At 38.0% G+C, this 24,180-nt stretch overlaps 1 protein-coding gene across 1 annotated transcript in view; it reads right to left on the reverse strand.

Moving 5' to 3' along the window:
• The window catches only part of CALCR (calcitonin receptor), a 72,983-nt gene that overhangs the window by 45,030 nt on the left and 3,773 nt on the right, over nucleotides 1-24,180 (reverse strand). Inside the window, exons 2-5 of the mRNA XM_062567752.1 lie at nucleotides 19,528-19,681; nucleotides 15,700-15,810; nucleotides 6,495-6,607; nucleotides 1,935-2,026 (exon numbers count right to left, since the gene is read on the reverse strand). Of these exons, the coding sequence (XP_062423736.1) occupies nucleotides 1,935-2,026; nucleotides 6,495-6,607; nucleotides 15,700-15,810; nucleotides 19,528-19,681 (470 nt within the window). The remainder of the gene's footprint in view (nucleotides 1-1,934; nucleotides 2,027-6,494; nucleotides 6,608-15,699; nucleotides 15,811-19,527; nucleotides 19,682-24,180) is intronic.

Consider the following 24,180-nt stretch of genomic DNA (forward strand, 5'->3'; position numbering starts at 1 on the left):
ATTTGGTTTCATGACCTGAAACTATTTAGTCATGTTACAGTGGAATAAGAAAATTCAGACCTAATTTTATTCGTGAATATGTGTATTTCTATTATTTTGCCCATTAAAGACACAAAGCCAAAATCTTAACTAGTGTAAATTAGCCTAACACCAAAGCAGTTAAGCAAGATGCTGATTTACATGGAGTATCTGTCTAAAAAAAATGAATCTTTAGCTCTCTGTAGCCATTATTCCTCTAATCAAAAGTTTCAAATGACTGCCACCAAGAGTGAGCTAGTCCCTGTTTAACTGAACTAACTTTCCTCTTATACTTGAAACTATTTTTATCATTACATTCCAAAATCACCTGTTGCCCACTTTATCCCTGATTAACTACTTTTTCTTCCTCAGCCCACTATTTTCTGCCTCACCTTTTTGAACAAATCTTTCACAACAACCTCCATGGCTGCTTTAAAATCATTTTCCAAACACTTTGCAGGACTAGGCATATTAAGAATGGCACAATAATTTGTCATCCGCAGGTGGGCATATCTGTATTCTGGCATAATCAACAATCTTAACTTGAAACAATTTCTTACAGGTAGGCTACATTACAATCTCCAAACCTCTACAGCTGGTGAGCATTTTCCCTGTCTTTGGTCATGAAGTGAATATCTGGCCCTCTGATTGCAGATAACTGATGTACCTTTGCTGAAATCAGCAAGACTACACCATCCCACCTGGGTCATTTTACCAGGTTTAAAAAAAATCCTGTCTTTGTCATTTGGTTGCATCAGAATATCTGTAAATGGATATGACAACACCAGTTTCTGAAGCTTGCTATCAGTCCTGGAAGTTTACAGTTTATAGTGGTGTAATGAAAGTGCAATGCCACAAAAAGATTACCTAAGAGCTACAAGGAGTATACACTTTATCCAAGTCCTCCTAGCTCTCTGTGTGCAATAGCTCAGGGCTTTGCCAAGTGGTTATTCTTGAATGTTTTTGCCATAGTAAACTCCCTCTTTCATCTAACATACAGATGTATTTACTGTGACTGGCACTGAGAAATCCTCTGTGGCTAGAGTATGATTTAAATATACGACTTTTTCATGTGATTTGAAAAAAAAAAATAAAGAAGTGATTAAGATTTAAGATCTGTTAGCAATGTGGTGCGTTGTTACTTTTTAGTACTTACTGTTTCCCTGAGCTGGAAACAGAAGGCCATTCCCTGAAAGCCCGTCACTACTAATTGCAATTGAACCTGTGATTATATGTCTGAAGGCAAAACTGGGCTCTTTCTGCTTCTTCACTGCAGACACATTCTGATAAATAGTGTGCAGCAGGCTCTCTAAGGTTAAGATTTAAATGCTCTCGTTCAGTTTTTGTACAGTAGTTGCAAATATTTTTGGTTAATATAGGAGAATTCACCCTCCTTTAAAGTTCTCATACAAAACATCATTTATTTCCCCCTAATGATGACAGTAGGCTACGTACTAGGTGTCACATTCAGCCCTTACTGCTGAATCTTGGACATGCCTCCTCAGTCTTTTGGTAATGGATGGGAATATTCCCATCCCACAATAGTCTTGTCTCACCCTCAGGGAGCAACGGGCTCCAAACTTCTGCCCTTACCATCATTTGACATTGCAGTAGCTGGCTGAACCCTCCCAGGATCTACAGGCAGCTGGTAAATGAAGGAAGCTTGCTGAATCCCCAGTCACACCATTTCTCACTTTTATGTTAGTCTTGATAAGTGTTACAGCACGCTCTTGGCGACACACCACAGAGAGATGTCCCTTTGGTGAGGTGACCCTGTGATAAGGCTATGTTACCAGGATTATATAAAAAAGTACTGAGAAGAGCTACTTCTCACTGCCATGTCCCCTTCCAAGCTTTTCTTCGCTTAACACTTAAGATCCCTCAGGGAAAGAGGAGTGTATATAAAAAACACTTACTTGAAATAGAAGAAAATTGCCAAGGAAATCAACAGGGATGTTATAGACAAAGCATGGCCAACGATTGCCATATAATAAAGTATGAACGCCATCTGCAATTTAACAGAAAGAAAAGGAAACATGAACAATTTGCAGGCATTCGTTTATGTCTCATTGAGGAACAGTCTACAAAATCAACTTTCTGTTTTGCATTTCTGTACTTTCAAAGGTTCTTTTGCAATACATTTGAAATGCCAGTAATATGTTAAATAGCATCAGTCGAGGTTTACAGATAAGTGTTTCTTATATAAGTTGATCTGTTTCTGCTGTCTTGTGCACTGAAGCCACTGACAAGATTCCCATTAACTCTGCGCCTCGCTAACTTTCCAGAGCTCTAAGACAGCACAGCGGACATAACTTATGTGGATTTTCAAAATAGCCCTTGATAAGATTCCACACCAAAAAAATATTAGAGAAAACAGGTTGTCAGGTCATTTTATGGTCTGAAAGCTGCTTAAGCAGGAAGAAATCTTAATGGTTATTTTGGGATGGAGATCAGTCAGCAGTGAGGTGCCTCTGTGACTGGCATTAAGGCTATTTTTTTTCAACATTTTAATGATAATCTTCCCCAATGACCCGTGAGAGGAGAATGCAGAGAAATCTTTGAGTTTCTTAGTTCTTCCAGATAATAGGGAAGGAATTCAGAAAGGCCTCAAAAAACTAAATGACCTTAAAGTGCCATATGAACTTCAAAATGGATGAATGTGGGGTAATACATCTAGGGACAAATAATTTAAACCAATGCTGACCTCAGAAATGACAGCTAAAACTCAGGAAGAGATTACATTGTCATCCTGGACAGTTTTGAATCATTGGCTCAACATATAGTGACAGCCAAAAGGTCAACAGGATGCTGGACATAATCAGGAAAGGTACTGAGAGTAGAACAACATTTTGCCACTATTTAAAACTTGGCACTCCCATATCACAAATGCTTGTGTATTTCTGATCTCTACACCTTAAGAAGGACAGAGTGAAGCTGGACAAAGTGCAAAGAAGATGACTAAATTAATTAGGGGGGTGGAGCAACTGCATTACGGTGAGTGCTATAAATGCTGGTATTCTCCCATTTGGAAAGCAGAAATTAGAGGGGGCTTGTGGCTGAGGCCCACAAACTCATGAAAACAACAGAGACTGAAAACTATTGTGCAGCTTCTACTACACTAGAACAACAGACCCTGTGACAAATTCTGTTTTTGAGACTAATCCAAATCTAGCTGGAGATATTCAAGGCCTGCCTGGATGCAACCCTGTCTAACACGCTCTAGGTGACCTTGCTGAGCGGGGAGGTTGGACTAGATGATCTCCAGAGGTCCCTTCCAACCTTACCGATTCTATAATTCTATGATTCTGTGGAGGGCAACTAGCTAATAAGTCTTACATTGCTGTAAAACTGTTATGCATAAACAGAGAATCAGACTTTAACTAATATCACTGAAATCCAAGATAAGCCTATCCATATTTTATATGCCAACACTGAAATAAAATCGCAGGACAGCACCTCGACTGCAGAATGCTGCGGGATTTAAATGTTGTATTTTGGCCTCAGCTGAGCTCTTAAGCATTATCCAGCTTCAGAAGACTGCAGGAGGCTAATGGCATGCCAGGCTTTGCCATTTTCTCCTTTTCTGAGAGTGCTAATATATTATCAGCCTGTAGTGAAGAGACTGCTAGATAGCAGGTCTTAGCTACCCTGCTGGATTTATTTTGTTAGCTCAATTTCATTCATTTTTCTTGTGTTATGCATGAGTAATTTTTCTTTTCAATGATCAGATGAATCCTTTTAGGATCACCCTCCTCCCCGAAAAGCTCACAAGTACCATTGCAGCATTTTAAGCACTGTTTCTATATTCCTCCTCCTTCACTTCTTTTGTGAGTCTTTAGCAAAGTGTGAAGAATAAAGGGAGAAGGCATGTTTCATGCAGTTCTTTCAGTTCAGACATCTTCAGTTAATATCTGGCTAACTTCTAATTGGCTTCTATAGTCCTGATTTTGCTGGTCACGCTCTTTTGCAGATTCCAGCTCATGTTAAACTTTCAGTTGGAAACAAGGATGAATAAAATTCAGAAAAGAAAACCATTCTTCTTAGCACAGATGTAAAGCTTCCAGTTTGTTCTTTTGCCATTTTACAACTTCGGAATCAGCTCCTGCTCTCATTAATGTAGATGATGTGGTGGCCTGATTCATATTTACACTGAAGTCACATTTACACCATTCTAGCTTGTAGAGTGGACACGAATATAAATACCATTCCCAAAGTTATGGAAATCCATGAATACCAGTTGGAAAAACTCTAAGGTTCCTAGTTTCCTTCTGCAGTGACTAACCATATCTCTGAGTGCAAATGCTTGACAAGCTGTTCTGACAGCACCAGCAGCTGCAGGAAGAGTCAACCAGACTGCAGGGAAGACAAGACAACTTTCCAAATACGGAGTAGCAGGAGAGGCTTATACACACGTGCACGTGACATTTCTTTCATTGCATAAAAAATGATTTCCATGTTTTTTCACTCTATTAAATTGAATAAAAATTCCAAGGCTGAATTTTATTTGGACACCAGTTGTTTATAATCTTTTTGCTTTGTGTTGCCTGAAACAGCTATAAAGTAGGAAAGGATTCTGGGTAGCTCCATGCAGGTGTATGTGTGTGTGCACCACAGACGACTTACAGCTATTCAAACTATCTGTCTTTCATCACGCAACTGCTAAATCATTTTAAATGGATACCTGGGGCTCAGCAACAGCATTTTTTTGACTACTCCATATAAACTTACTATTGTAAGCTTCAAAAAAGTTTTCCAAAAATAATAATGAAGGCAGATCAGAATGAACTGAAATGTCAGATAACAAAAAACATGGTGTATCATTGCACTTTTAAGAACTGGCTGCAATATGTTTTTTTAAATGATCTATCTCACAAATAGAGCATATTGATTTTTTATGCAGGAGCTGACATTATTACTTGTTTGAAGTTAGTAGGAAAAATCAATCTGTCATATCTCTTCTGCCATATAGGTTTTATAACATGCTGATTCACCAATTTTTTTACAATTTATGCAGCTTTTTTCATCTTGGACTCGGAAAATGTCTAAAAGAAACATTTAAATGTTCCTTTTTGCCCTCATATTCTTCACTTGAGAAAAGAGAATTCTCCAATAGAAATGCATCCTACTTAGTTAATTAAATTGTCTGTAGGTACATGGAAATACCCTAGAAATAAAGCATACTCCTGGTTTTTGAAAGCTTGAATTAAAGGTCATAGTCCAAGTTGGCATTACTGTAAAGTTAGATTCTTTCTGCTTTTTCCATTATTTTTTATTTCAGAAAAATCTCAATGTACGTATAATTTTCCCTTGTGTTCTATCTCCACTTTGCTTGAAAGATGTTCAAAATTCTTCTTCTGGAAGGCATGGATAATAGGTAACAGAACTACATTTTTTGCATCTCCACATGGGCCAACATCTGGAAAAAATATATTTTTATGGTGTTTCCATTTAATGCCTTTGTGATCTCAGATTGTTACTATTATTCTCTCCTGGTTACACAGGTGAGCCCTATTTTACCACAATAGCTTTCATGCCACAAAAACTTTTAGAATTTACCTCCCATCTAGTCCATTAGCCTTTTCCAAGGCACTTCAAGCTGGATCATTACTAAATATAACCATAGACTGCTTTTTGGCTGTGTAAATAAAGATCCTCCAACACAAACTCCAAATTAAATCACTTTCTTACTCTTTTCCTTTCACAATTCCAAAGAGCCACAAATTATTCTGTCATGAATCTGTAATCAGATTTTCCTGGAGCTCCATTCACATTTGAGAAATATGTTTATTTTCATAAGCTTCCATAACTTAATTTTTCAAAGCTTTTCTCAGATTTCTCTCTCCTTGTTTCTTTTGGTGCTTTTATACTTAGTTCTCCTCTTTCAGCTGAGCAATTTGATTTTGGAAATATCGATGCAAATACTTAATTTAGTAGTGTAAGTAACCTCATTGACTTCAATCAAACTGTTAAAGTTAAATGTGTTCAGGCTTGTACAATTTCTGCCATAATAGTATCTTCATAAATATTTTTTTTTCAAAGGGAGTGAAGATAGAGTGATACTATTTGCTTATAAAAAGTGATTTTAAAATGATATTAAAATCTGTAAACCTGCAGAGAAGGCATCAACAGCTTGGGAGATGCTTGTTATAGAAAGCCAAAATGAAATTGTAAAGGATCACTTTATAACTGTGGAACAATCAGGGAAAATGACAGTAATTAAAAATGCATTTGAAAAATCCTGCAACACTGGTCATATGAATTGCTACGAAATTACCTGCAGCAAACCCATATTTAGGTTTGAATATTCATCAAATAATTTTAATAAGTTAGCATCTCCAGGACAACGCTATTAAATTCTTGTGCAACAAAGAAAGCTGAATGCTAAGGACTATTCTGACCTCATTGATATGTATCCTGCTGCTAACCCAGCCCCAAACCATTCTCAGATGATCACTGTCTTCGTAACTGTAACATACCTTCAGTTTTTCAGAGGTGAAAGAGTTGCACAGAGTATAGTTGGACCAAGTTCGGTTGCTCTCAGGATGTCTGAACCAGTTTCCAGTTTCATCACAATATTTTGAAGCCCTTTCTGAAGATAAAATGCAATAATAGTTATTTTAGCATGTGCATATTATGCTTTTAAGCATTCATCAAAAATAAACAACATGTTTGGAAATAAAATGCCTGTGTAACAAAATCCAAAGGATTTTCAGCTTGTCCAATTAATATATATTTTCTGGTTTCTTTTTTTCCTCCCAGAGATTTATCTGTCAGTATCCTTGTTTTTTATCTGTCTCCTTTGGTCTTGAATGAATGCAGTGGAGCATAACTATCAGCCTTCAATCAGAAGCAATTATTTCTGTGATAATTAATTTAAAGCAGCTGTTAAAACTGTTTATGGAAGAAGTAATGGTAAGCTCAGACACAGAACCTGTACAAGGTGTACACGTGAAACACAGTGGTTTCTGCATATCTTCAGTTTTCATGGCAGTCTACAATATTAACATTGGAAAATGGATGCATGCACTTGCTAGCATGTAAATCAAAAGGTTTTGATTTCAAATGTTTTTTTTTTTTCACTCACAAGAAGACACTGCTATCACTACACAGACACAGATAGACTGAATCTTGTAGCAGGGTTTCATGTGTTACGGGGAATACCTGACCGAAGGAGAAGCCATAAGGGAAACTAGCTCTCACTAGTCCTGACGTGGTGCTCTGCCGCTCTCTGTGCAGAGGTGCCCTGGAAGACAGCTGGGGCAAACGTTATGTATCGTTGCAAAGTGCTTCAGCGGTTTGAAACAGTCTTTTGAATCAATAGTTAAAAATACTGTGTGGCAGAACTGTGGCAAGCAGTGGTATAAACTGGAGCCTAGGAATCAGAGAAATGGTGGTACAGTGGCACGGTAGCACTGCTTTAACGCAGATGGTGAAGCGTCCTGCCCAACCTCTGCGCTGGCTAAAGCCTGCCAGAGGCCAGCGGGAGCCCTTTTTCTTTGCTCTGAGACTGTAAAGCACGCAGACACACGGAGAAGTACACTCGCAATGGATGGACGCTTTGGCATAGGTCCCAAGTGTTCATTTGGCTCCGTTTAAATAATCTGATGAGTTCTTGGCCTCCCCAGGCGTGCATCGGGGGCTGACTTCTGCACCACAGGTAGCTGTGACAGCCTTTCCTAGAGCCGTGCAGTACAGATAGCTCATCAGGTTCGTGTTTCTTCACACGTGCCCCTTTCTTGTGGAAGAGGGACTCTAAGGATTTCAGAAACATGTAGCTCTGACTAGGCTGAGGGATGTCTGGAAGCACAGATGTGTGCTGTACATGTGTCCTCTCAGCCATGCACAAATTTCTGTCTGGGAAACCCTGGAAGCTGAAGTGCAGGCAGTCACTTCTAATCACCTGTCAAGATTTGGACTCATTCCTTTGGCCTTTGCTCAAACTTAGCCACATGGGAGTCCATGGAAAGTTTGCCTGAGTAACAAAAGCAGGAAATGCATAAGATCAGACACGTTAATTAGTTGATGTTTTCTTAGATAGTGGTACAGCTTTTTTTTTATGAAAAACAAAGTATTTCACATCTGACTTTTTATCTAAGAATACAAAAAGTCCACCTTGGCTTCCCTTCACCTATTTTATCTTTACAACTGCATTGGTTCTATACATACCATATTAGCATTTTTTTCTGTTCAAGATGTGCATTTATTTTTCTTAAACAACTCTGATGATTTATGATCCCATTAATTTGTAAGATTCATATTCCCTCTTTACACCATAATTAAGAAAATCTATTGATCATATGGGCAAGGTGAAGTTTATATAAGCTGTACTCTCTTCCTCTGACTTGAAATAAACTTTATACAGCACCATGGCAAAAAAGGACAATTCAGTCATCCAGAAAATAGCATGCTGTTGAAATTAGTGTGAGTTTCAAATCATTTTGGGGGGGAGGGGACTTGCTGAAAATCAATACGTGCATCAACAGCGAGAGGAACAGTACATGTTATCTCAGCCTTCCATCATTTCGGCTTGGAGATAATCTTATGCTGCCTGTGCAGCAATGTTCCCCTTGTTCTCTTTGCCAGATATTATCTGAAGATGGAAAAAGTTTTCAGTGACAGATAAAGATTAATGGTTACTCTAGCAAGGAACACGGTGTACAAACATTGTACCTACTATCCTATGTACTGTGCAATGCGCATGGCCTTTGTTAATATGCTATAGAACATAATGCTAATGCCATCTATCATCACTATTCTTTAACGTCTAGGTAGGCTTTCTGCCTCAGCTTAATACAGCCTCTGTAAATTAGAGGTAAATCTGTTGCCTCATACTTTTTCTTGAATCTAGACAGACATAGCTGAGCCTAGTTTGGAAGCTGCTTGTGTTGCCACAGCCCACTGATTTCTTACTATGATATTGTCACAATATGGGCTTGTGATAGACTTGCTAACCATGATGTATAACTTTTTAAACATTTTCTTCACAAGATGACAGTTAATTCTATGAACTTTATCAGGAAGAAGGATAGAATAAACTGTTCTCTGCTCTTGGAAGATTATAAATAAAGAGAGTCAGTCTCGGGTACCTGAGTCTCCTCTACCCAGGGTAACTCTGAGATGTGATGGGTTTAGTGAGTAGAACTGGCTTCTGAAAAAGTTTACAGAAGAAGCTGTAGTAAGCTCAGAAGAAATACACAGATGTGTAAGAATGGGAAAGACTATTACCAAGGCAGAATGGAAGTATGTGCTTTAAGATTATTAAAACATTATGTGGACACTAATCATCTAGGTTGTGACTATGCCCTATCAGCTTGGATCGCTTGTGTATCACATTATTCAGAGTGTAGGAATTGTGATGTTGGGTGGGATCCATCTCACCTGACTTTAGTTACTTTAAATTATACATTTATTTAAAGGTAGTTGCGCAGGCTCTCTGTAGTTCCCTGGAATGACAGACACTTCAAGAGATATCTTGGCATCAGATGAGAAAAATCTCCCCCACAATGGCAGTTTCTTGGGTGTACTAAAGTGTCTAAAAAGGTTATTACTAAAAAGTAATAATAATTTTGCATGGGGTTTGAGCTACTGATAGTACCTCTATGAATCATATTTTCATACACAACAACTCAGTCATTTATATTTCGCAAATATCTAAACCCAGTAAATATGAAACAAACATGACACTTCTATGAATCAGGTTGTTTTACAATTAGAACAACTCTATAGCTAGCAGATGCTAAAAGAGTCAACACCTTTTTTATTGTTGAGTTACATGTTGGTAGCTAACAGACGTCTTCCTCTGTTGTAGTGCATGCTCAGCACATACCTGACATTGGATTGTTTGCCATTCTTTGGATAGATCTAAATAGTACTTAGTTTTGCAGAAAAGGAATTGGAATTGCTAGTACTTCTGTAGCACATCTGATTTACTTATATCTTCAGTAAAATATTCTAGAAGAAATTATTTCAAAAACAAAAAACCCTCTGATATAACACAATGGAGCCCATAAAAGAACTTCAGCTCTGAGGTCTGTAACTGAAGAGTGATACTAATAAAATGCCTCAGTCAGCAGAACTGGAATCTGTATAATAGAGTCATGTGGTGTACCGTGGGAATAAGAAATGGTATTTAAAAGGTAGCTATTAAGCTGGCTAAGAAGCACGATAGAAATGCACAGAAGAGGAAGAGGAGAAAGAAGCAACTGGACAAAGAATCCAGCTGAAGAAACAGATTTGTTTTATTTATCACTGTCTAAATGATATCACTTCAAGATAGCCAAATAGGACCTGCAGAAATTCAGAGCTGACTGCTTTTTAGCATAGCAGATAAAATCTAATTTTGTGGCAGGAAGAGAAGGGCTCTCTGTGGCACACTCCTTCCTGCTAGCAGGTCCATGTGGCTCCAGGGCACCTGACACCGCTTCCTCCTGCCTCCAGCCCGGCTGCAAGCACAGACTCGTCACCGTGTGGAGGCATAGCGCGGGTGGAAGGAGCGCAGGATGTACTAGGCACATGGGAGTGGGCTCACTACCTGGGGGATCGCAGTTAGGATGATGGCTGAAGCAGGAGATACCTGCAAAAGTGGCCTTCCTAACTGCCCTGAGCCAGGAATGTCAGATGGAGCTGGCACCCAGACGGTCTCTCTCTGTCCGGTTTGTGTAAGGTCATGATTTCTTGTCTGAAATGACTGTGCCTGTCAGTTATGTATTTTACTCAGCTTTATACATTTTGCCAGCTGAGGAAAGGACTAGTCTATGTCCATCATATCCAGTCCCTTGTAGCCACAAGCCTTGGTGTCATAGCTGCTATGTCCAGAAGGATCCATAGAAACTATTCAGTGTGTTCCCCTTCTCCTGCATGGGACATCTGAAGATATTTTTTACAGAAGACACAAGGTTTCAGAGACTGCAAAATGGCACAAGAAGAGAACAGTAGTGAACAAAAATACTGCCTGGGCCTTTGCCATCTCTGCTGCCAGGATGGTCCTCAGATTGCAGTGACAGCAGGGAGTGAACCATGATCCATGCTGCAGAGTGAAGGGAGCTCATTCCCTCCAATCAGTGTCAGAGTAACAAGGTAAGGCTCTACTTCTGTGATTTTCAGCCATGAGAGATAACAAGATATCAATCCTCCTCTGATGTAATTGCTTATGCATACACATATAGATCTGTTTTTGAATTGTCATCATAAAAACTTTGCTCTTGGAGCCATGTGGAGAATTGCGAGCAATTAGTTTGTAATAGACATTAAAGACATAAATAAACTAATCAGTGAACTGAATGGAGCTTTGGTAAGAGCAGCCTTGGATCATTGGGTGAGTCAGTTGCCTGTTAGCCAGCCAGGCTTGCTCCACGTTGGATGGTTACTGCTCTTAACCATACGCTTTTCTAAAAGAAGAAAGGGAATGAAAATGAAGTGAAAATCATGTGACTATCATAATGCATTTTGTACATTAGACTGTATTGCTATATGAGGTTGGGCCAAATTCATCCTGACCAGGAGCAGAAAGCTTGCGTAGTGAGGTGGGTAATATAACATTCCCCTGCCATAAAGCAAACTGCCTGTGCATCGTGTGAGGCACTGATCTGCACCTCATAATACCCCCAGCAAATCCATCTCGGTAGAAGGCTATAACATCCATGATATATTTTCATTCTATTTTATTAGCAAGAATATTACCAGAATGAATTATGTACTATAGTCCTATCAAATGCAATTCCTATCAATTTCAGCATGACTGAGAGTTATTCCAAGGAATTACACCAAAGATTAACTTGGATAAAATATGAATATAAAATATAATTCAAGGGAAACTGTATATGATGTCTGAATGTGGGAATATAAAACCCAGCCCTGCTCAGAGATTCACAGACTGGGATAGATGAGACAACGAAGTTCCTGCTGTCACTGGAATTAACCCAGTAGGTCTCCTTATGTTCTTCCACAACATTGATTTGTTTTTATGCATTATCACATTGCACATGCTGGTCATTGTGAGAAAGAGATTGCTACAAAAGGCAACAGTTGTCCCAACTTGCAGAGAGGGATTTCTGTATGTTTATTTGCTTTAAGATACTAATTTCCTTTCATGGAATAGATCTGCATCCAGGTGGGAAAAAGAAGTGTAGGAAACCCTAGTTAATTAAGCAGACTAGATTTTTACAGTGGTCCTTTCCTGTTTCAGAACTCAGATTTCTGTCTTGTATGAACTAATGTAAGCTCAGTGAAATAAGTGGAATTACGTCAAGTTGAGCTGGTTGTGAACCTGTCAGGCAGAAAATGGACCGAGCACTAAGCCCACTGGAGCTGTCTTTCTCATCTTACTTCTGGGCCATTTTTGCCAGAATATGATTTCACCTTATTTACTTTCTAACATACTGTAAGAATTTCCTCTCGGCATCGATGCTGAATGTTATCAGGGGTTTGGATATGGAGATCTGTTATATAATATTCACAGGTGCAGATGGCTAGGAGGATCAGACCTTATGTTGCCTGATACCGTTTCACTTTTCCAGTTATGAATGAAGTAAGTATCAAAGTGCAAAAAGAAAGCTTCACAATGACTTTTTTCTAGGACTCAAAGTTATACATGTCCCCAAGCAAAAGCAGTTTAGATGTCAGTGGTCTGATACGCACTAGTTCTGCAGATAGTGCAGTTCAAAGCAGACTTGTTTTTGAAGTCCATTTAGACATTGCGTGTCTAAAACGTACGTTGAGGTGGTTTGATACCATGGAGCCTTAGTGAGAAGGAAATCTGACCAGCACTGCAGTTTACATCTTGTAAAACTATTGTTCTTTAGGATTAAATTTCTCTTTCTTAAAATGGAAATCTAGCTGTATTTTGCTTAACAAGCATAAGTTACCAAATAAAATAATGACTTGTGATAAAAAAATCTGACATACTTTCCACGGGATGGCTGAACTTGTGCTTCTGGTCACCTCTAAGTGGCAGCCACTTCCATTAGCAGTTGAAAGATTTCTAGTCACCACACAATTTTGTCTCCTCCTACTTTATTAAGTCCCCATGTGACGATCAGGCACCTAAAAGCAAAGGCCGACTAACCGCTGTCTTTATGCAGTAGCTGTAATACGTGTTGAGGTACCTGACAGATACTCTAGGAAAGTGACTCTGGCTGAAGCAGGAGCCGCCATCGTGTCACGGAAACAGCGTCAGTCGGCTAGGACGGAGGCAAGGAGGCAGACAGAGGCGCTGACAAAGCAGCAGAGACATGTCGGGTTGGGGAGGCCGTATTTGTCAGTGTGTCAATATGACAAATGAAGACACCGTTCTTAAATAGGACAGTGGCAAAAATAGCAAGAAATTGCCAGAGACTCCCCCCCCCGCCCCACCCCAACACAGTGGCTCTGTAGAGATAACAGGAATTAAAAGAAAAAAATTAAAAATAGATAAGCTTTAAAACGGAAGAAAGAATAACAAGAATGCCTGCACAGTGAAGAGCAGATTCTGCAGCATACGTATAAGTACCTAAAGGAGCCATCAGCAATCAGCAGACCTCAACATTAATAAGCATTAATAGGAAGAGTGAGGTGCTTCTCTATGGATGGTTTAAAGTGTTACTTTGAAGAGTGTTGTTGTAATGGAGAGACTGGCTCAGAACAAGGCTTTGGAGATAAGAAGGTGGGGAGAAGAACTGGTAAAAGGTGTCCTGAGAACGAGGAGGAGAGCTGCTCTATGATTACCCTCATTCATCCTGGGATGATGGTCTAGAAGCTGTGGAGAGAGTTCTGGGACTTCATAGCTGCCCAGTTCTTACTTGTGCTACGAGCTAAACACAAACCAGGACTGTTAGCACCACTCTTTTTCTTTTCTTTTTTTTTTTTTTTTTTTTTAATGAAAACCTTGGAAGCAGGGAAGGCAGATGACTTGTACTGAATTGTCCTATTCCTCGGAGGAGTGGTTGCCACCTAGAACTGCTTGTTTTGAGACAACATGAGGATGACATAATGAGTGAAATGGGGAAAATAAACTGAAATGGAAGGTGTAGACTTCATCCAAGAGGCATCTCCGCCAGGAATGTAAGCAGACCTTTATAACTTCGGAGCCTCTTTGAACTCTTTACTGAACGTGGGCACCTCTGTCAGAGAAGTGAATGAAATTTGTCCAATTCTTTTAAAATACTATTACTAGCATCTTTTGTGCAAATAGTCTAACAGTTAAAGCATTTGTTTGTGGAGTGGAGACACAGGTGGAAGGCTCCCCTTAGCTCGAAGGGTCTCAGCTCTCATCAGGGTGCCCCAGGGATTAGCGTGTGAAGTTGACCCCATGGCAAGACTCTCCAACCTGCTTTTGAAACTATGGTACTGTATAGAAAAAAGTTCAAGACTGAGTGTGTCAGTTACTAAATCAGGACACAAAAGACAAGAATTTGTGATTCATTGCTCATGAAGTATGCCAGGAATGTTAGTTATCGTAAGAATTGTGCTGTAGGTTTCAGAGTATTCCCATACGAGCATATTCCCACGCAGCCTTGCTCACTCGCTTTCTGGGGCAATGAATCCTTTCCTGTCCAGTGCCCATTTTCAATGAAAAGGGGAAGGTTCCTTCATCCAGGTGAAGATGGGGATTTGAGTCCTTGAAAACTGGGACTGATACTGAAGTATCCCACCTGCTGCATGAAGTCTCTAACCATGGCTTGATTTTTTAAAGATCAGAAAAACTGACAAATCTGGCTGCTACTACAAACAGCATTCAACTAAATACATATTGGGTCTTATTCAACATGGAAACTCCTCTGTTTCTAAACAGGCAAAAAACTCACCAAAACCTTTAACTATTGGACTCAGTAATCAAGACATTAATTTACAGCTCTGCAGTAGTCTATTTACTTTCCAATTAGGCACATAAATTTTGTTTTAACCTTGTTGAAAATGTTTAGATTTATATGTCCCCTCCAATATTTTTTATTAGCAATTGACACACAGTATCTGTGCTTGATCTAGCACATTGTAGCATGAAACATTTCCATAAGCAATATGTCCTGGGTTTGGAACATACAACTATATCTTTCATCAGGTAATATGCTTTGTGGTGTTTTAACAGTATCTAATATTTCCTCATACTTATTTATTAGTATTTCTGTCCCCCTTTTCCCTTTCCTTTTAAATGAATTTTTAAATGACCTTTTAAATATTCTTGATTTATTTCTCTTAGTCTGAAAGACTGCAAGTATCTGCATGAAGATTTCAATGAATAACAGAAATTGTGGCTGAAAGAGCATTATTTCTGCTTGCTTTCTTCCATAAAGCTGTATTTTCAAATAAAAATAGAAGACAGAAAATGCTGATATACATTTCATGCATAGAATAATATTTTCAGCATTTTTCTCTTCATTAGAAAAATTTAGAATTGTTTTAAAAAACGTTTTGATAGCAATATCAATATAAATAACAGTCATTGACTAAACAGTCAATATTTTCATAAAATAGATCTCAGAAATCCAAGAGTAAAATTTATACAAAAACAAATACATTTAAAATGTTTTAAAAATTCAAATATATAAATTTTGCAACCCTATAAATGTATATGTTTTCATCTCAGACAAACTCTCTGAGATTTCACAATGTCATAAAAATGCCTTTATAAACTTGCTTCCATTTAATGGCATGAATGTTCTGAAGGGCTTCCTTCAAAACATAATATTATGAAAAGTAATACTCTACCAGTTGGATCAAAGTCTGGAAAATAATCTGGACAATTCTGAGCAGTAATTCTTCCAGCAGGTGTGTCATCCCAGCACAACCATCCGTCCCAGGTTCGGTTACAGAACAGACCTAGACGTTCAAGAGGAATTCAGCAATTAATTTAACAAATAGTCACTCTGAACACATTCTGCTCTACTCTCCCAAGGAATAGTGGCATCTGCAGTTAATAAAGTGTTTTGTTTTTGCAATAAATAACCTTATTATCGCTACACTTTGAGTGTCCTTCAGATGCTACAGAGTTCTTCTGGTTGCTGACCAATTGATGACAATCAATGGTGTTAGTTTTACCGGAAAGAAATGTTTTAAAGCCAGTTGAATTGAACTTCAAACGTAGATCTAATCCTATAGATTCATAGTCCTGATTCCAGTACCTTTTTAGCCCTAGTTACATGCACTAGTGGTAAAGGGGGCCTGAATTGCCTGGATCCTTACAGACATCCATGCTTCATTTCCCCTTCTGCTCTTCAGCAGGTCTGAAGACCAAGTCTTTGAAATGCAAAGCTGGAAGAGCTTTCAGGGCTGTCCCAGGTAAAGACAACATTTGCAGAGACTGGTCCCTGTAAGCTTGTTGCATTGCCCAACACTAAAGATTAGTGTGTGTCTTTAAAGCTGTAGCTTGTGACGCCAAGACTGCAGTAGCTGTGAAAACCTGTAGATCCAGTGAAGTGAGGTGTAAGATCAAAGGGTGTTTGCAGCTGTCTACAGCAGGCTAACTCTGCCCCCTGAGGTTGCCCGGGGAAGGCATGTAAATCCTGTCCTCGTCCTGCCCCTTCACGGAAGGCAGCGCTGTCCAGGCTATGTCCCTTACTAGCGTTGTTCCCAGCCCCTGAAAAGATGAAGAGAGGAAAAAAAAAAAAAAAAATCCTTGATTTCGTTTTTCCCTGCCATGCTAGAAATACATTATATAGCTCATTCTTGATTCCCATTACAGAGAAGTTACATACTGCTTAACTGAAATTGTACGGCAAGACTGTTTGCTGTAACGCATTTTCCCCACTCATTGAAGATTTAGTCAAGTAACACATTAAAATAATTGTACTTTGTTATTTCCCATTTTAAATCAGTTTATGCTGGAGAAAAGATATTTATCATCATGACTGTCAGGTCAAAGGGAAATACAAGGAGAAAACACATCTTGCATTTTATGCTCTGGTCCCAAGGAAGTTTTAGAATTGCTGTTATGATCATGTAAGTTGTTTTTGAAAGACTCATAAGGAAGTTAGGCTCTAAATAGCCACTGAAAGTTAATAAAACATAACCATCTAATCTCTCCTGGTGCCTTTAAATTATCCTCAGATAAGCTTCTTCTTTAAGCTTTCCTTAGAAACAACATTTACAACAGATTTAGAAAGCTGTAAAAAGATACCTGTTATTTTAAGTCAAAAGAGTTTTGAATTAAAAATTGAAAGCATAAAACATTCTAAACTAATGTTTTCCAGGTTAGTATATAACAAAAAAGATATTTTTATGAAGACTTTTTCCTTATTAGCTAAGATTTTATGCAGATACCTTTTCCCGTTGTCAAGTTAAAAGTGCTAATGCTACATGCTCAGTTCATTAACAAATCGTGATATCAGCAGTTTGTTATCTATCTTTCAGGCACTCTCATATTCTTCTCTGGCTTTGAGATATAGTTTGATGACTTTTAGGGATTATTTTGTAATGTTAAAGAAAAAGACAGGTAGAAAATGGATGCAACTTGAGCGTTGTATCTGAGAGACACTGCAGAGTGAGCTTGTCAGGAATTTCTCCCTTTTGTTTTAAATCCTTTGCTTTGCCGTATAAGGAAAAAAAAATTCATTGGTGTTGATCTATACATTGTAGAATGTGTATTTCAAGGTAGATAAATGGATATAGATATGTATTTTCAGAACTGGTGCAGGAAATAAGCCAGTGTAAGCAATAAAACAGAAAAGGATGAGGAGCAGGATACTGGTGCGCAACTGGCTGAAAAGATTACAATTTTGGATGGCTAGGGAGGGAGGGAATGCAGCAGTGCCCCCGAAGGATGCGACTTCAGGGGCTACAGAGGTCACAGGAAAAATTTGGACACATCTGGGCAGGGTGTCTCAAAGCAGTGCAAGCCTTTCTGGGAGCTTCAGTTAGAGATAAACTTCATAACTGTTTGCGCTAGAACCTTGTAATTGGTACATCCCTTCAACCAATGTCTCTTCTCAGGAGCTGTCCCACAGTTGTCCTTTGCATCAGAATTTCCCGTCTCATCCCATCTTCTCTTTCAAATTTGCAGGCAAGACATTTAGACCCTTGATCAGTTCCAACACTTTAGGAGGTATAAATGTTGGAGGATGAGTAAGGATTTAGTTGTGACTTATAGAAACTACAGTGAAAAGATGTCTTCAGTAGTGTCATTCCCTAACCACCCATTATCTCCATTCTGAGACAGAAATTAATTAAGAGCATGTTGCCATGCACACAACAGTCCCGAATGGCATCACTTAAATCTAGCTGCTAATCAAAGAATGCAAGAATTGCTGCGCTGTGTCAGGTTCCCGCTGACCTACAATAACTGCTCTCCTGCGACAAAGCCTCCCTTGAGAAAACTACCTGGAATTCGTGTCTAACGAGAATTAGTTCATGCAGGGCAAATGCTTCAGGAACTAATCACACGATTAAGGGGCAAAAGAAAGGGGAATCCAGTGGAACTATCCATGAACGCAACAATTACGTACTTATAGACTGAAAGAGCAATCTGAGCAACTTTTTCCTTATCAAGTCCAGCAGCTAAAGGCGTGTTTATGTCTGAAATATGAAGGTTTCTATCCCATAACGTACCTGTGGTTCTATTCATTCCAAAACATCAAATCCTGAGCATCTTAACATCTAATCATTCTTTTAGCCTTACAGAAATTGGTAAAGTCTTTGTGGTAATGAGTTATAGAAATGTCTTTATTCTTGTATTATGAAAAAAAAACATGATTTCTCCACCCCATTCATTATGTTGGGTACCTTTATCATGTGCCTTTAGTATATCTTCTCTTTAAACTGTTACCTCAAACTTTCTGTTCTTTGCTTGCATAAATTCTTGCAATACCTCCAAACTTTTTTTTCTCTAGTTTCTCGTAACTCTTTCATATTTTCTGTGAGAAAAACTGACCAGAACAGAACACTCAGTCCCAGCTAGGAACGCTTCTTGATTTATACTGTGCCACTGTAACACCACTGTTATTTGCCATTTCCCTTCTTATTAATCTTATTATGTACCTCATATTCAGTAAAGATATGTCCTCAGTGGCTTATAAACTTCTTTTTTACCAGTGTTATTACTGAATGTGAAATATATAGACCATCTGTGATAGTACAGAGCACAGACAGGTATCAGTCAATACACAAATGAGAGCAAAATGAAACAGCGAAGGTAGCAAATAAAATGACACTTGTGTTCGAAAGACCATTCATCAGAATTAGATCTTTGTGTGAGCTTAGCAAAAGGAATCGAACTGGTAGTTCTGGAGAATCATATTCCCTAAGTGGGAACAATGGATATTCAAGCTGCAAAACGCTGAGCCAGAAGGGTACTTCATCTACGGGAGGGAGGTAGGGAAAGGGGAGGAAGGGAAAGCTGTTCATTCCCTCTGCTCATTTTAGGCTTTTTCCTTCTGTGGCTAATAAGAGGATGCTAACTTAGTGTGACTTTGACTACTGTTTACTTGGAAGACATCATACCTAGGAAGACCATGTATTAATATACAGAAGAAAATGTTTCTTTGTGGTAACGAATATAAACAAACATGGCAATATCCAAACAGATTTCTTTTTGCTTTTTACCTTTTTTCCTGTATGGAGGAGCTCTGTTCATCCTCTCATAGCACTTGAACTGCGAATCTATTATCTTTTGTCGTATGACTGAATTTTCAGTTACTACAGGCTCTAATGTAGGATCAGTGTAATTTACAGTAGAAGTAAGACTTGGAACCATTCTCTGTACAGAAAGGAAAAACTGTTAGAACAACTGAATAAACAAGTAGGATAAACAAAGTGACGATCATAAATCTCTATCATGCATTATCAAGCACATATGTTTAGCATTATGATAGGCCTTTTACTGCTTGCAAAGGAAATGCTGAATTTTTACTAGTTTACCTCATTATAAACTCAAGATTTTAACCAAGCCCTTTTAAAATCTTTAAAATCTTTTCATATGGCATAAAGGTCTGCAAAAAAATGTTGTATGTATCTCACCAAAGTTACATGCACCTATTTCCTCTTACTGGTACTGATTTCTCTTTAGACTACCCAGACAAAATACTTCAGTGACACAGTCTAGAAACTATCTGGTTGTTTCATATTTTATGCCATTTGCTTTGAGCTCCTTCAACTGTGAAGGTAATAGAAATATAAGGCAAAGTTTAAACCTCACTGTCTGACCTTAGCTCTTGGATAGTCATCCAAGTGAAGTGTTCCTAAATTTGAGCCTGAAAGGAAAAGTTCCCTTCAATCAACTGGTATCTTCCAAGCTTTTCCACTTGGAGCTCCCTTCAGGCATACAGAAGGATTATTGCCTCTGGTAGGCAAACTGAGGGCCTCAGGTAGATGGGTCAGTTAGATGAGAGTTGACCTTTTTCCATCCCTACATGCAGGCTTGGTCTCTCTGGTGCACAGTTCAGGTCTACCAGCCAGGGAAGCTTCAGTTCAATTCTGTTCTGCCTCAGTCCTGTATCAGGACACTTGTCCACATGAGGGTGGTAGGAAAGAATTAGTCCCTCTGCTTCCACAACCAAAAGCAAAGCTGCTGTGGCACTTTTCCTGCCTGAGCCACTACTTTTTTTTTCCTGTAAAGCTGAACTAAAGCCATCAGAAATGCATACAGAGTCATCTGTAGGCTGCTTCAAAACCTGAGATTCATGTAAACACACAGGTTTGACGTTCTGGGGACTTTTTCTCACTCAAAGCCTAGATTTCTCTAGACAACAGTCATGTAAACAGGCTTATTAACATTATTATTTTTGCAATATTTTTTTAGTGTAAAAGGGATGTCTGGGATTTCTAGAAGTATATTTCATATTATATTGATCACCTTCAGAGCACATTCAAATTAGTGTTACACTGGCACTGAATACGAGTACCCAGTTCTTCAAGTAAGCACTTGTTCAAACTGAAAACATGACAGGTTTCAAAGCACAAAGAGCATTTTATTTCTCAGATTGGTACTTTTCCTTTTATCCTATTCCACTAGCAATTCCATTAATAATACATTACTTTTCTATTAGCACAACTAATAAGTCTTGGTAAAATCCATAACAAAGACAGTATGTTTGACTTAGACAAAATAAAGTAATTACTTTATCATTATATTTCTGTTCCAAATCATCACAGTTTAACCTTTTTATGCTTTTAAATTTAACCAGTGTTTTCTGGAATCTAATCTAATCTCATCTCATCTGACACTAATATTTTCATTTCCACCTGCATGTTATTTGAATACCATGGAGGATAGCGAAGGCAGCTGACATCATTGCATTTAAATAATTACTTGATATAAAATGGGAGGAATAAGAAGGAAGATACTTTCTAGTAGATACAGTTTTATTTATATATAACTATATATTACTGTATATATCTATATAACTATATTAACCATATATAAACTATATTAACCATATATAACTATATATATGTATATATATATATTACTATATAAAACTATATCCATAACATGGACTGAGAAGCTATTTGGATCATTTCATCCGGCCACTAAAGTGAAAAATCAAACATTTAGAAAGCCAGAGCAATTCAACAGAAGCAAAATCAAGCATATCTGCAATCCATGATTTATGAAAAATAATGGAGTCCATAAAGATCATTTAAAGACCAAATGAGCAATGTCCCATATCCAACAAGTGGTGTGGGAAAGTGTAGATGAGTTTCACAGGATGCCCTTTAGAGGACCTCAGACCTGGGGTCTACGGGTCCCTATACCTCTATGGGCTTTAGTGCTTCCCTGAAATGATCCATAGATATTTCATGCTTATTTTGGATAATGCCTATTTCAAGCTGTTTGGATTCAAAAATGGAATAACAGTATCACCCAAGAAAGCTAGGGCTTCTGTGGGATTGCCTCTGTCATTCTGAGTGAGTTTGGGAAGACATCTGTATTTTGAAAGCATAACCATCTGATTATTCTGGGAAAACTGCAAGTTTCTTTCAATTGAAATAATGTTTTCATCTGATTTTTGTTTTCTTCTAGGAAGGAGTTTATTTGTCCTTCAGATATGTTTGACCAAAAAAAGGTCAACATTTCACATTGACAAAGGGACAGAAAGGTCAGGGTCCTTGCTCATAAACACTGTTGCAGTTTCATTTGCTTTATCTATACAGAATAAAGCTCAACACACATATGAAATAAATGCAAATTATAGACACATAGATGGAAAGTGTAAGTATTTGTTAAGTATTTCAGAACATCCCTCTCTTACTCTGATTTTTGGATCCTCTTTTAAAAATATATTTTTTTAAATGACAGTGCATTCCCACAAGATTGCACAGTATAGAAACATATAAACTGACATCAAAAGTTACATTGCCAGTGGAAAAGAAATGGTCTAATTCTATATTTTAACTGGTGACGGTGTAACAATTTGTTACTGGGGTTGGTAATTTTTTAGGGTGTGATATAATTCAGTGAGTGAAGACACCTTACTCTTAAAAGCCAGTTCCATGACTTGCTTGCTATATGTAAGAGACTAATCCAATTCCTGAAGAAGTCATCTCTCATTGAGTATAGATTGAGGAGTATATTTTAATATTTGGTGGCAGAAGGTTTATGTGGAGGTGGATGGGATAAGTATTTTGTATTTTGCACAAAATTATTTAAAGTACTCAACCATGTAATGAAGATGATTCTATGGTCTCTGAGGAAAGCAATGTTTGCTTTATTGAAACTACTAGCAAAATTTCTATTGCCCACATTTCAGTCAGGAATTCAGTTAGAGAGATTAAAAAGGCAGAAGAGACTATGTCACCAAAGCTCTATGGAAATTACTTCACCAGTGGAAATTACTTAAATATAAAGCATGTTTGATAAAGACTAGAATATTTAATACTAGGTTACAGCTACCTCTTAAATTAACAATTTTTTCTTATTACCAAACACAAAGAGTCAGATTTTTTAAGTTAGTCACATACAAATATTTACATGCACTTTTGATGTAATCAAATATCTTGTGCTTGAAGTCAAATAAAGAGTTATACATAAGTGTCTTACTAGTACTGTTCATACACATATGCCCTTGAATTTGAATACGCCACTTGATATCTATCACTCTTTTCTATTTGCCTATGTTTGAAAAGCTGGCCCATGGAAGTCTGAATAATATTTTCTCTGTGTTAAAATCTGATGAGCATTTCAGCTAACTAATGAAAAGTAAATATGGTGGCTGGCTGGAGTCTCCATTTGCAATGTTCGTGGTTTCCAAAGTACACAGGAGAATAACGTCCACCACCACTTTGATGTAGGGAGCTTAAAACCTAATCTCCCTGAAGCTTGTGACAGTCTTCCCACTCATTTCAGTGGGCTTAAGATCCAACTTTGAATATCTAGGACTTAATCAGCCAAAAATATTAGTATGGTTTGTGTTGTTAGATATTAATATTAATTTTTCTTCAGCTCCTTACCTTAGGAGTCTGGAAAGGGCAAATAGTGCAGAAATAAATATCTGTGTTATTATTCTCTTATCAGAACTAGAAGAGGCCTGGGCACGACGGCACGGAGGGAAAAGCTTAATGCATAGCATGCTCATGTGAGACATTGGGAATGTCCCTGTGCCCCCACACACACGAGAGGAAAAAATGATTACGAACCACCTCTTTATTACATTTTGATGATTACACCTAGATATTTGGGAAACAAAGTTTTAAAACATATGTTTTTACCATAAAAATGCCAAGACTAAGCCATTTTCAACTGGTTAGTATCTACAGTATTGGAAGAAATTCTAAATTTTCACAGCCCATTAAGGCAAGGTAAAAACCTTTCCCATTCTTCCATCTGTTATTTCAGATGGAAGTATAAACACTGTTGATACAATAAAGTAGAATGCCTCATTCATTTAAAATATTCTTTATTAAAGAGAAATAAATAAATTACAACTTGTGTGGCATAGCCTAATAATAATTAGTGTCATTTCTTCTGAAGAAAACTAAGTGATGTCTCATGCAGCAGTTTAGCAGCCGTACATATGATGTCACTCCTAAAAGTCCAAGTAAATGACGTCATACATACGACCACCAAGCCACCGCGTGACAAGTGACTGTTATAAGATGAATTATCACTACAAAGAGAAAGAACAGACTGCTTGGAATGCTGAAGATCACTTTGCACCTAGAATTGATGAAGCAAAACAATTTGGATTTGTTATTAATCTATATTAGAAATTAACCAATTAGTGCACCAATTTCTGTAAGACAGACACTTCTTTTTAA

This window comes from Rhea pennata, chromosome 2 (assembly GCF_028389875.1).
Source record: "Rhea pennata isolate bPtePen1 chromosome 2, bPtePen1.pri, whole genome shotgun sequence".
NCBI lineage: Eukaryota > Metazoa > Chordata > Aves > Rheiformes > Rheidae > Rhea > Rhea pennata.